Source organism: Salvelinus sp. IW2-2015, linkage group LG24 (genome assembly GCF_002910315.2).
Source record: "Salvelinus sp. IW2-2015 linkage group LG24, ASM291031v2, whole genome shotgun sequence".
NCBI lineage: Eukaryota > Metazoa > Chordata > Actinopteri > Salmoniformes > Salmonidae > Salvelinus > Salvelinus sp. IW2-2015.
In genome coordinates this window covers 10,394,939-10,409,932 of record NC_036864.1, presented here as the reverse complement: position 1 = coordinate 10,409,932, position 14,994 = coordinate 10,394,939, and the positions used below count along the sequence as shown (strand labels likewise).

Sequence of the window (14,994 nt, the reverse complement as noted above, 5' to 3'; positions counted from 1 at the left end):
TAGAGCATTGCACTTGCACTGATAGGGTTGTGGGTTCACTACTGTAAATCACGATGGATAAGAGCATCTGCTAAAGGACTAAAGCAAATGTAACGTTACCAGGATCATATCAGGGCCATAACTGTAGGTTATATTGTGGGCTCCTGATCAGGAAACATAGGTATGGGTGTTGGCACATCCAGTGCTGGTTTTAGAAACTGTTTTAGTACAGGAACCAGCTCAGAACAGATGACAAACAAAACACTGAGTGCCATGAGTGGAGAACAGTGTGGTGACTGAGCAGCTGTTTAAACCCATAACGACTGACTCAGGCCTCGCTCTCTCTCCAGGTGGGATCAAAGCACCAGCACAGCCACCAAGCACTTTGAGCCCTTTGAAAACATGACAGAATTATTCGTCACAATATCAACACCATAAAAAAGTATAACTGATATATTTTCTTCTGTAGAAACTATCACCATTCTCTCAAGTTTCAGACAAGCCTCACAGGCCTTTTGAGAAAACGAAACTGGTAATCTAATTTCAGAGGAGAGAGATGAAGGCAGTGCAACATTTGAGTAGCTGTCAGAAATAGCAAAACATCCATCATGGGCCTGGCTTTAAAATATCACGTGTACAACCCAAATATGACCGCTGGCTTTTTGAGTCAGCAACTAAATGTAATAACAGGAGATGGGCTCCACTGTGGAGCCCTTGTTATCTTTTTGGAAAATACCTTTTACTCCCTTCTAAAGCAACAGTATGGAGACAAAGCAGCTTCTCCTGGAGACCAACACTGGCCCCTTTCTCTCCCTCACAACCTTGCTTCCTTTCCGCAGCCACCTAGCATAKCTGCAGCCAAGCCACAGTCTAGCATAGCAGTGGAGAACTTCCCAGATAAGTAATACTCCGGGGCTCAGGGCTTCAAGGAGTGACGCTCTGGCCACACCTACTGGGCTATGTCACCGGCTCAGAGGCACGCAGCCACTTCCACAAAAGGAATTCCTTCTTACCGTGTGCGTGTGTGTGTGTGTGTGTGCTCGAGAGAGAGAGAGAGAGAGAGAGAGAGAGAGAAAATTAAAAAGAGGGAGCAAGTGAGCGAATGTGTGTGTGTGATTTAAAAGCACAAAGCTACTGCAGGAGGCCAGGGGAAGGGTTGGCGGGGAAAGCGCTGCGGGCCGGCCAGCTGGGTTCCTCCACTAGATGAGCCCTGTTGGGAGCCGTAACCCGTCTGCACAGAGAACTCTGCCTCCACTGCTGCTGAGGACGACCATATATGGCTCTGGGATTCCCATGGAAAAAGGCCAGGATTGAAGCAGAAGGGGAAAAAGTCCAGGGAGATTGTAACTATACATTSYGGTTTAYGCTCTGCAGCCAAAACAATAGCCCTGCTTGAGAGCCAAGATTGTTTCCATGAGCTGTTAGTGTCAGTGGTCCAAGGAGAGGGGCATGAGGGGACAACGAGGTCAGATGGCCACAGTAACACGAGTGTGTGTGTGTAGCACAATCTCCCTTAATACCGTGCATTATGTGGGTTAACCTACAGCCATGAGCAGAAAATGCTGATGAAGCCTGTTGTTCATGTCATTCTCCAGGCAAGCACTGCCTGAACTCCAGAGGTTAAAGGGACAGCGTGTATGCTTGTGTCTGCCCGCCAGGCATTCAAACAATCCATAGCCATTATGGTTGAAAAAAATGGATCACCTCCATAGCCTTTGGAGTAAAGGCTCTAGCCGTTGTCCACCGGCCCTGCGCCACCATCAACACCTCCACACGTGAATCTGAACTCAATGTCTCACATTGGCAATGTAATGTGCATGATGGTCCTATCTTCTTAGGCCTAGCTCACGAGACAGGATCTCTTTCGTTCCTGGTATCACCAAAAGGCTGCTTTTGGGAAAGAACGAGTCAAGACAGAGAAGCATCAAAGTGATTTCCTTAAAGAGCTAAGCCACACAGTAGTCAATGAGGAAACAGTTTACACAATTAGGAGGGTTATCTTGGCTCTCCAATGTAAGAGGGGCATATATTGCAGACTGGGCTTTCAAGTAGGAGAGGAGCTGGGTGTATGTTCTGTGGTGGTGGTTGTGGTGTCGAATGCTGGGTAAGGAGGGTGGTTATAGTGATAAAAGCAGGCAATAGGAGTTAGTAGATGAAGCCGTGCTCACTTGTGGAGCCTCAACGAGGAAATGAGAAAAATAAACAAATACTTCCTGTTCCTCTGCCTGAAAATCTCCCCAACACCCCCATCCCCCACTACATCCTATTCCCCCCCATTTAAGAAGAGAAACATTCCTGTCAGTCCTCCTGCCCTCTCAAAACAGACAACGACAGCAGGGCACACCTTTAATTACCCAATGAAAATCCACATGAGGAGTCCTGAGCAGAGACAAAAGCTCTGGTAGAGACTAGGGCGTTGGGATTTCCAAAGGCACACCTAATCTCCCTGAGCCTCAGAAAATGTCAACTACATTGGAAGGCTCACATGAGTCTCCAGTGTGGTCCGAGGAGACTAAATTGGACCAAAATTACTGGTACCCCAAAAGCTTTATTTATTTTGTAAACGTATGCTAAACGGCTCATTGCTCGTGAAAGAAAGAGTTCACTTATTTGGGTTGAAAAGGTTGTACTTCTTGATTGACGTTGCTGTGCTTCCAACTGTAGCCTCTTTCCCCCAGACAGGAACATGTACAGTAGGGCATTCTGCTTATTTTTGGTTCAGTTAATTATTCATTTGGCAGGCTAACAACATCTGGGATAGGAGCTCAATTAGACTTAACGACCAGACAATATTCACGATCTACAAAATGTCAATCAAGTCTACAATATTAGGAAACGAACAGTGAAAAATATGCAAACGACGACATTGACGCAAAATGTCCACTCCTATTTATTTTTTTTAAGGCACAAGGGTGAAAATAAAAGTACATTTACCTTCTAGTATATTCCTGCATTGAATAGTGTCCTACTCTGGTCTGTTCAGCGGTGTTAATGGCACCACTAAATTACTGTACCTGGAGATACTAAATAAATCAGTGGTATTGAATGATGTCCAATTCCTACAGCCATCAAAACTCACAAGCCAAACACACTGACACCCAGCTCGATTCACTGACACTGCTTCTACTCTGCAGTCAAATACACATGCACAACACACACACACACACACACACCACAGACTATAATTAAAAAGCCCCTGTCTGCACAACAGCACGCAGCAGTTTCACTGGCACAGTCACAAGGCTGGTGGTGGCTCAGTACAAAACTAGATCCATCACAGGCTGAGGGGAAGAGGCAGACTGGTTAGCCTGTACAAAGGTTGCTAAAGACTTAGTTGTGTACTGGGTTGACTATAGGCAAGGCAAGTAGCCCACTTCGTAACCACATAAGGGTGTGATGCCCGTCATGTCTAGTAGGCTGTAGGTCCTTCACTCATACTCTAGGGTGGTCTAGGCCTACATCTTATGGTCCTTCACCTAGGCTGTAATTAGGGCTTTACCTCAGGGATCGCGTTCGAGTTCAGATGTTTGCATTTTCCAAATACAGACCATCAAAGAACCTGATTTGAAACAATTACACTTGCGTTTTATGTTGCTTACAATATAAAAAAACATCATATTTCTAATGTTTATCATAGAAAGAACGTAGCCAGTTACATTTCCTAATGATTTTCTGGAATTTAATCTTGCATTTTTCCAGAGAAAAGTATCTACACATCAGAGTGCTGTCTGCTGAGAACTCAGAAACAGGCATTTGAGTGGAGAAGTGCAACTGAAGCACTAAATTAGTCTGAATCCACGCTGAAATTACAATAATAAGTATTTTAGATATGGGTTTACAAAATGCAGCAATGTATTTCATATACGTTCTTTTTTGCATGAAAAACGCAGAATTCTGTTTTAATGTGACACCTGTACCTGTCAGTACAGTTTCTGGTGCACCAATTTCACTGGCTGGAAAGATGAGGCCAGTTTGAGATGAATTGAAAGAATGTAACTTCTCCCTCCCAGGACAACAACAAAATAGACTGGGCTTAATTGTCCTCCTCGCTGCATAAGACAGAGGAACTCAGTCTTCAGCTTCCAGGTGTTTTCGGTTCAAAAACACCTTATAAGCCCACACTCAGTGAGGCATATGACTGCTGGAACGCAAAGAACCCTGGGATGGTTTAAAGACCAATCTAGAGCAGAGGAGACTGTCACAGGGTGAATAAAAACAGACCCGCTGCTGAAGTCATCCCACTCAAATTTTGCAGCAGCTCAATACTATGCTAAAGCCCAAGTGTGGCCGGAGATGTGGGGCGGCGGGCGAGGAGAGAAAGAGAGCTCGGCAGCTTCTCATCCCAGTTTACCTTACACAGATGTTGTCAACAGGTCTATGTGCCGGGACTATTTCTCAGCGACCCGAGGAGCCCTGACGACATAGTGAGAGATCTATAGCTTCTCGCTCGGGTGAGAAATAGTTTGCATGTACAGGAAAGCACAGTGACATCAAATGTACTTGTGGGAGAAGGTGGCACACAGGTGTGGATGAATGGCAGCTTGTGGTTTCAAAAATGAAATTGATAGCCGAGTCACCAGCTTTATTGTCTCGTTTTGATCATGGCCGATATCCGCGGAGCACCTAGCCTATCGGTTGCTAGTGTGTGACAGGTCAAGTCCATCTCCACAGCCTGCTTGGCTGTCATGTCTGTCTGAGCACATACGTGGCAAAAGAAGGTCGAGTTTACACCCCTGCTGAGGAATTCTACCTTCAACCCCAGGTGAACCAGTTTCAACCTGCGGTGACGCTTGTCTTAAATACTTCAGGCAGTTCCTACCACTCGAGCCCTTTCATAATTAAAGCGTCAAGAAATTGGGTATCAATAAGTCTCAAGAAAATGTGAGTGTTTATGCATTTTTTTTTTTTTAATATATATGTTTTATTTGAGGTAACATTGGAAAAAAATACCCAAGAAAATCTGGAGTTGAACAGGCATGGAAGGTGTGTGCGACACATTGCGTAAGGAAGCCATGCCGACGTGTCATGATCAGCAGACTACCTGACATGTTGTGAAGCAGTCGAGAGCAACGACACAAGGACTTCCTGCACTTGATTATAGGTTGTGGAAACACTTCAATGAAACCTTAGACGGGGCCCGCCTGACAGAGCAAGACCTACCAATTATAAACAGGTAGAATGTGCAAGTTCCGTGAGCTTTTCTAATATTACAGTTGTCACAGGCTAGAGGCCCGTGATGGTTACGCTGATGATTCTGAGGCAACGTTGAATCAACATTGGGTTGGGTGACCCGTAACGCTTGAATTATAATAATATGTTATTAATGCACTCGTGTCCATAAAAACTGACAAGCAATCGACTGCTACGGTTATGAAAACATCAAACCATATTAGCCATTAACCTTTCTACAAGACAGACTGAACGCATAGACAAAGAGTAACACGATTCAGATTGCCTTAATTCCATACTATAAATATCTGCGGAACATTTTAATGTATTCTCAATTGTCATGCTGCTATGTGCATTATTAAACGCATGAATCGCTGCCTTTGGGCAGGTAAATTAGAAAGGCTAAATTTAAGCTACAACAAAAGGGCTGGTTCAAATATTTTTCTTATAGATTTCTATAATGCCTTTCTAAGAGAGGTACTCCAAGGGCTTTACATAGTAACGGCTAAAGTCCCCTCAACCACCAATGAAATGTGGATCTTAAAAAGCCATCCAAAAACGACCAAATATTCCGTTTCAGACCATTCCGCAGAATGGTTTCAAAGGAAGTGGGGCATGTCACTGTAAGAGTCCCCTCCTCCACAAACCAAACAGTGCCATGTTCACACTGCACCTCCATACCCAGTCCACTGCCAAACAGGCCACCTCCAACTTTGATTAAGGGCTAGGAATAGACACCCTCAATGAGCAAACCGGCTCAGAGTGGCATTGTTTGAGTGACATCTACAGGAAAAGGTATCAGGTAGAGAATGATGTCTAAAAGAAAAATACAAAATGCAGTTTCTTTATCTTCTGGGCCTTGGTATGGGGAAAAGAACTGACTGATAGTATTCAGTCTTGTTTTGTGTTCCTTTGATTATCTTCCAAGGTGAGCAACGACAAATGGCCCTAGTAATGAGAGGAACATGGTGCTCCCGTCATCAAAAGTCACACAGCTCGTTTCAACTTAATCTAGCCCTAATTGGGCAGAGCTTTCAGGTCCTGACACACACCAACTCACTACGGATCAGGTGATCCGTGGTAACCCAAAACGCTCTCTGCTTCCCTCCAGGGTAAGTGAGTTTACAGCCCTAAGAACAAAAAAAATAAATATCAGAATACCGCATGACTGGTGGAAGCAATGTTCCAGAACATAATAGTTCAGCAATAGGATCTGTGTGAAGACAACACTTTACAAGGCCAGACCTTCAAAATATCAGGTCAACAAGTACATTTTACAAATTGAATCAAGAGGTTTAATTCAAGCAACAACAAAAATCTCAACACCTCTACTGAAAGTCAGAATCTGTGCTTCCTACCATGAGACAGCCCCCCCCCCACGGCTCTCATTGGCCAACTGGGAGCCTCTGTCACAGCTGAGAATCTCAGGGTTGGGGCTGGAGCAATTATGTAATGTGTTAATGTAACTGGTGCTGTTTTGGATGGAACTGCAGTGAGGGCCCCATGCACTGCTGTCTGCATAGGTTCCACTTCAAGATTCATGCAGTCCATGTGATTCTGAACTGCTGCTGGATACTCTGCTCAGTCAGTGGTTATGTAACTCTGTATGTACGCAAATCGGCCGCCAAGCTGCTAGTAGCTTGGCATAAGACATTGCCATGGTTACATTGTTAAGAGTTCACACACCGATAGTGAGGGCGTGGAATGTAAACTGTTAAGGTAAAAAAGTGACCAGTTGGCATTTTATCGAGCCTATCCCAATGGTGTCGTAAAACCATCACCGTGACGTCAAAACCACAACTTACAAAAAGCTTTTTTGATGAGCCAGTAAAAATGTAATCCTTTGACAATAACTGTACCAGCTAGACTACATACACTAAGTGCATTACCAAAGATATACAATGTGGATGACACAAGAGAAAGGCCAAATATGGGTGAATACGGCTGTTGTTTCCCTGTGTAGGCCATGCCTTGATAGGGCACAGTATGCAGCAGTCAGCTGGGTCCTGGCATCGCCTGGGGATAGGCTGGCAGGCAGGGCAGAAAGAGGAGGGTAGGACTGTGTGGGGGGCGTGACAGCTGAGGAATGCCTGCTCTGCCTTTGCCATGGTTTCCACCAACTGTCATGCGAGGAATTCACAGGCCAGGACGAMAGGGCCGGAATGCTACCCATCCAGTGCATATCTACAAACATCTTTCTCCAGTCCTGCCCCCTCATTCACAACTCCCTGTACCTCCTCTCCACCCCTCACCTCTGGGTAGCAACTGTGTGGAAAGCGTTACAATTCCGGGTTACAAATTTACTCAGTGGTCCTAGAGGGCTTGTGCCCCAGCAGTAAAGACGTCAGCATGCTTCAGTTCGGCTGGTGCCTCGTCAAACTCAGGTAGCCGAAAGAGTGTGCTCGCATACTCCCTTAAAGACTTACGCTTGAAAACCTGGAAAAAGTGGCAATAATACCGTTTGTCCATTAAGACACCGTAGCCAAATATTCAGAATTAATCTAAGATAATCTTATGACAACTTAAATTTGACATTTTTGCCAAGGTCTTAGTCACGCAGTTTTACATCTAAGATGTTTGATTCAGTATTTCATGGGGGGAGAAAATGTGCATTAAAAAAACGAGTAATTTTTTATTGAAGAATCCCTACTGTTGACCAATCAGACGAAGGGGCGTAATCATCGGCTTCAACTTGCCTCCAGAAAAAATTATAATAATTTAAAAAAAAAAAAGTGCCCAACCAGCCCCCCAAAAAACTCACTGAAGTCCAAAACATCACAAAATGTTTGTGCACATATTATCACAACAATTCCGAACTGGTAGTATGCGGAAGCCTTAACACACCCGATTCAGATGAACAATGTTTCAAATCAACCAAATAGGCCTAGTCCTCCAGGTCCATAGTTGAGAACAGTGGTGGTCATTCACAACAAAAGGTGAACATCAGAGGCCATTGTTCAGTGACTAGTAGGTGATCTCTGTTTCACACAGACAAACCCTTTCAAGCCAGACTGTCCACAAACTCCAAATGCATGCCAGGCCTCCAGTACAAAGCTAAGCGGTCCAGAGTATGTGTGGCGGTGACTCATACCCAAATTTAGAATCATCTCCACAAACCAATCTATACTGAGAAGAACTGGTGCAGGTGGTATTTATAACCTGGCACTCAGAAGTGGCGGGAGTGCAGTGCAGTCACTGCACCCAAGGAGGAGTGAGTGACCCTCCTTGTAAAGCATTGTTACAATCAAAGCTAGAGGTCACTGCCTTGTCAACAGGAAGGGACATGGTTCAGGGCATGTCAATGGCCGCTGATGTCATCAGCACCCGACAACCCCCATAAACAATTGTTGCAGATAAAATAACAGCTCTACAGCTGCAACTGAAAGGAGACTTGTCACTCTACCATGTCAATTAGACTACACTGCCTGGCTGGTCAGTGGTCACTCAGGTACCTGCGTGGTAGCAGCATTAGAGTCATGTTAAAGCCACAGTAGTCTCACGACTAAGCCAATTATTACAGTAGTGGTGAATAGTGGCACCATGATTGACTATTAATAAAAAAAGGCTAGTCAAACCACAGGCAGATTACTACTAATCCTATACACCCAATAAAGACGTTTTCATGGAAGACTTGTTAGGGACCAATGAAAATATGAGGCTTGTTTACAATGAATGGGGGATGGGTAGTGGCGTATTGGGGAGAATTGACTTAGAGTGTTTGGTTTAGTTCCATTCAAGACCAGGACTTGGGTGCATTACCACTACTGGCCTTCTGCTAATAGGAGGGAGTCCATCCCACTTCGGGAGAGTCATTAACCATTCATTCTGACAGCTGATTCTCTAAGCCAATTGGCCCTACTCCTTGAAGGCAGAGATTCCTAATGTGGATCATGATTAGCAAAGCAATCAGGGACAATTAACGTGGCAACCAAAACAAACAGAGGCAACCCAGACTGAGCCACAGATGGGGGTTAACAAAAATGTCACTATTCAAATAATATCAAGATCTTTTTAACAGAAAATATGTTTCTACTTTTTTTTAAAAACTCTGCGTTGTTGGGAAAGTTGTATTCGGCACATGTGTCCAATCAAATTAGATTTGTCGGATATCCGGATACCCGAAATACATGCATTTTGCTACGTTTTTTAAAAACTTGAGCACTGCTGCACGAGGGAGCTGTGGAGGTGCCAGTGAGATGGGAATGAGCAGACTGAGGCAGAGAGCGACACTACTCGTCTACAGCCAAGACTACCTAGATTGTAAAAGCCACAATGTTATTTATCATCCCATATAACAGTGCCCATCTTGACTGGAGTAGCCTAGAGAAGCTAAGCTAGCCAACTATAGCTAGCTAGGCTAATTGGGGCCACATTTTGCGCTCTCCCCCCCCCCAACTGCCTACCTGTTGGTTGCTCGTAGTAACCTACTCATTTCGCTAACTTTTAATCACATAATTATATTCCATCTTGCATTGCAATAGTGAACCCACTATCCATTGAACCGCAGTGATTGGCCAACAAACACCTGAATGCTAGTCTTTTTTTATGGGGAGAACGTCATAAACTACAATGAAAGGTTTGTTTTTATTAAAAGTATAATTTTAAATGTCATGGTATATTCTTGCATGTAACATGGATATTTTACATTTAGAAAATTCTTTCAGCGTTAAAGGTCTATACATTTATTGGGCCCTAAAATGTATACTCAAAAGTATTCTAATACCAACGTCCGTTCAGATATTCAAATAACAGTGCACATCCCTAAACCAAATCTCTGTTGGTTTGAGCAAACCAACATCAGCCTGACCTTCCTGAAATCCTAGGATTAGCACGCTAAACGCCAATCCCTATATCGCCTTCAAATCTTTTCCATGATCCTGAAGCCAAGGATCACATGCTGGAACACAAACAAAGCTGCTCCAAGTCTCTCCAGACATGGTTAGGTCTCAAACACTGCGTCGCAAATGCTTTCCTCACTCTGCTTGTCCCAGGAGTGGAGTGCGGGGGGGGGCTGACTAATTCCAGTTGAAAGGAAGACCAACTCAGTCACCCTAAAGAAAGGCTGATTAAGAGTAGGGCTGGGCGGTATACTGTTTTTTGCAATATACCAGTATTGATGCACGGACCAGTTTGGGTTTTTACTTTACCTTCTATAACGTATTTGAATGTTTGTTTTGTTAAATGTGATATGCAGAGTAACGTCCATTTTTATAGTTTACTTCGCTACTTGAGTCATCCCTCTATGCCGCATTCCACACAGACCTAGCCCCGGCTCCTGTCACTCAAGGAGCACATTTGTTGTTCCTCCACCACGAGACACTTGTGTTCAGTCTGCGTGGTCAATGCAGCATATCCAACAATGTTGATGACAACGATGCAGTTGTCACTTTTCTTTTTAACACAAATCTACTAGAATTCTATAATTACACTATTAGCTTGTAATTCTTACATCTGCAAACAGCTAGTTTGTCTTTTCTTAGCAAGTTGTTCCTAAATCTTGTTAGCCGCTAATGCTAATCGCTAGCTAATAAATGTACTGAGTAAGAGCAAGTGTAATTACCTATACAGCCTGATAATACCATTGATGGTGTAGAACTAAATCAGCATGTTGTTTGTGCAACAGTATTTTCTAAATTAAAGAGGAATATGCTAAGCAAGAATATTTTAGCTGCATGAAAGAGCTAAGAGAAATCATTAAATGTAGCCAAAGATTATAGGGTCCCTTAGGAAACACCCATCAACACTTTAGTTCCTACCCTGTCACTCATGACATTTTTGGGGTTGAAGTTGAATTGAACAGTATAAAACATTGAAAGACCCATTGAAATCACTTAGAAAGTATGTATGTGTAGCTCACTACTCAAAGCAAATTTAGAACTTGTATTATTAAAAAACATAATACACCTTCAAATAACGTCCATTTTTATTCAAATACAGTGATATAATATTTTGGCCATATCGCCTAGCCCTAATTAACAGACATGTACTACTAATCAGGGACTATCTAAATGTCAGACAAAGTAATTTGTGTGAATCTCCCCCCCCCCCACCAAATCAACTAGTGATACAGCAGCATCTATTCTAGAGATATGGCACCCCTTCCACACCCTGAGATCAGCCTTGGGGGATATAGCCTTGCCCGGCAATAACAGTTTATAAAAAGGTGCACACATCACACCACTTATGAGAAAGAGCGGGTGATGCATCACTTAGCAAACAGGACATCTGGGTGATGAGATCATTGGAGATGTAAGGTTCAAGACACTGAGTATGCAAGACTTCAATAAACCATGATTCATTCTGACATTACTAAAATGCATTTGGGGAGACAGGCAGGCCTACATTTTTTCAATTTTGCATTTACGCCTGTGTGAAAACCTTTGATGAACAATTAACATGCTACAATGACACAAAACAATGGCATGACTTAAAATGTTAATGTGCAGTATCTGTTTTAAAAACACTTTCCCCTGACTTAGAGGAGTTCTGGCTTCCACGGGAACTCTGTTTTGGTTGTCAGTATTCAGGGTAACAGGCTGGTGCTCCACCTGCCATAACGTAGGCTAAAGTGTTGACTAATAACATTAACAGCCCAAAAACCTAGGATTGGCTTCTTTCACACAGCTAAAAGTGACAGATATTGACATGTAAACTTCACATCTCTCAAAGAGAATGTGTCAGCTGTTATCCGACTGCAGAACAGTTTACTGTGCAGCAAAACCCATGTCAGTAATGCAACATTGCAATCCAAACACATCTGCAGGATATATGCTAGCTAGCCTAATTTAGAGCCAATAGCCAATTCCAAAGTGTAACAATCGTTATAAAATGAGCATATGACTAATTCTGAGCATTTACTTAGTGTTAAGCTAAGAATGTTAGTTAGCTAGGCTATTTTAAAAGTAGACTTTCCTAACTACTTTGAAACAGCACAAGTTGATGATTGCCAATCCATGCAGAGAGCTTACAATACAATTACACAGATCTGTAGCCTCCATATATCACAATAACTAGGCTGTGCTCACCTTATCATAGCAGCAACAGAAACTAGGCCAAATGCATTGTGATACACTACAGATTACATTACATGTAATATATATCACACAGGAAAAAACTGCTTTGAATACAAGTGAGTCTCAAATTGCAATTACAAAATGTGGGTACAAATTGTAACGTTATCAATTTTCTACAATAGTATTATTAAAATAATAAGAGTAGCAACATAATGTCAAAAGACCTGGTTATTGATGCTAACGTTAGCTAGTAACACGTTAGTGGGCTGTTGTATGATAATTTAGTTAGACTAGTTAGTTACATAATATTTTTTGAAAATATAAATGTGTCATGACTGTAGCTAGTTAAAGTACAGTCGTCCTGCCCTTTAGTCTAGAGACTGCGGCATAGTTACGGTAGCTAAACATATTGTAAAATATTGTTGCATGTTACAGCTTCGACGTGATCCAAGCTGACATCTGAATTGAATTTGAATGGAGTTTTACTGCCGACCGACTGCAGTCAAGCTTATGCTTGGTAACGAACAGTGCCACTGCACTAGCTAGCTAAACGTTCTTTCCACAGGTTAGCTAACGTTAGTTAGCCAGCTAGCCAACTTGTAGCAAGTTAGCTATCAACTAACAAAAAAAGTGTTACTTTTCTGTCCTTCCTATTGACTCCAATAACACAATTGGTTGCAGTTTTAACCTCGCCAAAGACTAATAATTGAGTATCTGTTAAACAACAATATCTTTCATAGCTTACACAGGTTAGCCAGAGCAGGGCGGCAGATCAGTTCCAATAATGGTTTGCAGATCTGGGCTGTGCCTGTAACTGGCTGACGTTAATTAGCTATGCTAACTGCACCACCCAAGTGGCTGGTTAAATGTTAGCAAGCAAGCCAACGTCATTCTTCCTGACTATTGGATGTTTGAATCAGTTGCTGATAAACGAAGACCAAATAGTTAACAACCCATATAACATTAGCTAAGCTACGAATGCATTTAAACATACCTAGSTAGCTCAAACAGGATAGCTACCAATCAGTTATTTTATGAGTTTATCCACCCCTTTGCTTCTGATCCAATACAATCAACACAGCCCAACAAATGAAATGGCCCTGTCTCGTCTAAAAAAAGACGGGCGTGCTAGGTAAACAGACTGAGTTACAGTAGGAATTACTCCATTCTCCATTACTGTGGCAGGAGGTAACGTTAGCTACTATCTTTGGCAAGACATACAGTTGTCGTGCTCTTGTATGGGAAGTGTCTAGGCTTATAGCTGTAAAAGACAAACCTGGTGGAGGGCAGTCAGACCGTCTACATTGGCGTAGTTGATGTCAGCACCCCGGTCAATCATTCGGAGCACCTCCTCGGTATCGCCGCTTGAGCAGGCAGCCAAAAACACGGCGCCATCGTCGAACTTCACCTTCGTCTTCTTCTTTTTCAGAATAGGAGGCTCGATGTCTGTCTCCGATCCTAACCACCGTTTCAACTGTTCGTTCCTTTTTTGCTTGGCGTCCGCCATCTTCATCCCCTCCTGTCTCGGGCTTCTTATCTTTCTCCGAGAGAGGATATACTTTATAGTGCCACTATCCCACAGCGCACTGGGCGTGGGAAGGGGGGCCTGAGAGAGCGTCTGGATTGTTTTCCATAAGCTCGCGAGACAAAGCAACGTCACCTCAGGATCTGCAGTATAACGTCATCATCAGCAGATGAAAGGAAAAGGAGGAGGTTGTACATTCCTTGACAGAGTTAGAGTGTTATCATTTATTATCATAAATAAGAGCAATGAGACCAGCATAATGTCGATTTTATTCATTGTGAGTTCTATCAGGATGGCTTCCAGTTTTTTTCAAGGGATTTTATTATGACTGGTCAAACTAAGTCAAAACATTTGAGAAAATAGGTATTTTATTTCAAATAAAATAAAATTGTATTTGTCAACAGTGCAGTAATATCTAACAAGTAATCTAACAATCCCCAACAACTACCTAATACACACAAATCTAAAGGGGTGAATGAGAATATGTATATGTAAGTATATGGATGAGCGATGGCCAAACAGCACAGGCAAGGTGCAATAGATATATAAAATACAGTATATACATTTGATATGAGTAATGTAAGATATGTAAACATTATTAAAGTGGCATTATTTAGGGTGGCATTGTATAAAGTGACTAGTGATCCATTTATTAAAGTGGCCAGTGGTTGGGTCTCAATGTAGGCAGCAGCCTCTCTGAGTTAGTGATTGCTGTTTAGCAGTCTGATGGCCTTGAGATAGAAGCTGTTTTTCAGTCTCTCGGTCCCAGCTTTGATGCACCTGTATTGACCTCATCTTCTGGATGGTAGCGGTGTGAACAGCTCGGATGATCGTTTTGGCCTTCCTGTGACATCGGGTGCTGTAGGTGTCAAGGAGGGCAGGTAGTTTGCCCCTGGTGATGTATTGTGCAGACCGCACCCGCACAAGGCGGTGCAGTTGCCGTACCAGGCTGTGATACAGCCCAATAGGATGCTCTCAATTGTGCATCTGTAAAAGTTTGTCAGGGTTTTGGGTGACAAGACACATTTCTTCAGCCTCCTGAGGTTGAAGAGATGCTTTTGCACCTTCTTCACCACACTTTCTGTGTGGGTGGGCCATTTCAGTTTGTCTGTGATGTGTACACCAAGGAACTTAAAACTTTCCACCTTCTCCACTGCTGTCCCTTCGATGTGGATAGGGGGGTTTATTTATTTTCTGTTTCCTGTCCACGATCATCTCCTTTGTTTTGTTGACGTTGAGTGAGAGGTTGTTTTCCTGACACCACACTCCGAGTGCCCTCACCTCCTCCCTGTAGGCTGTCTCGTCGTT

The 14,994-nt window shown here is 43.1% G+C and overlaps 1 protein-coding gene across 1 annotated transcript in view; it reads right to left on the bottom strand.

Moving 5' to 3' along the window:
- LOC111951439 (protein phosphatase 1 regulatory subunit 12A-like) overlaps window positions 1-13,777 on the bottom strand; it is a 66,994-nt gene extending 53,217 nt beyond the window's left edge. The window contains 1 exon segment of the mRNA XM_070434803.1: window positions 13,438-13,777. Coding sequence (XP_070290904.1) covers window positions 13,438-13,674 — 237 coding nt within the window. The 5' untranslated portion in view covers window positions 13,675-13,777.
- Between the last annotated feature and the right edge of the window lie 1,217 nt (window positions 13,778-14,994).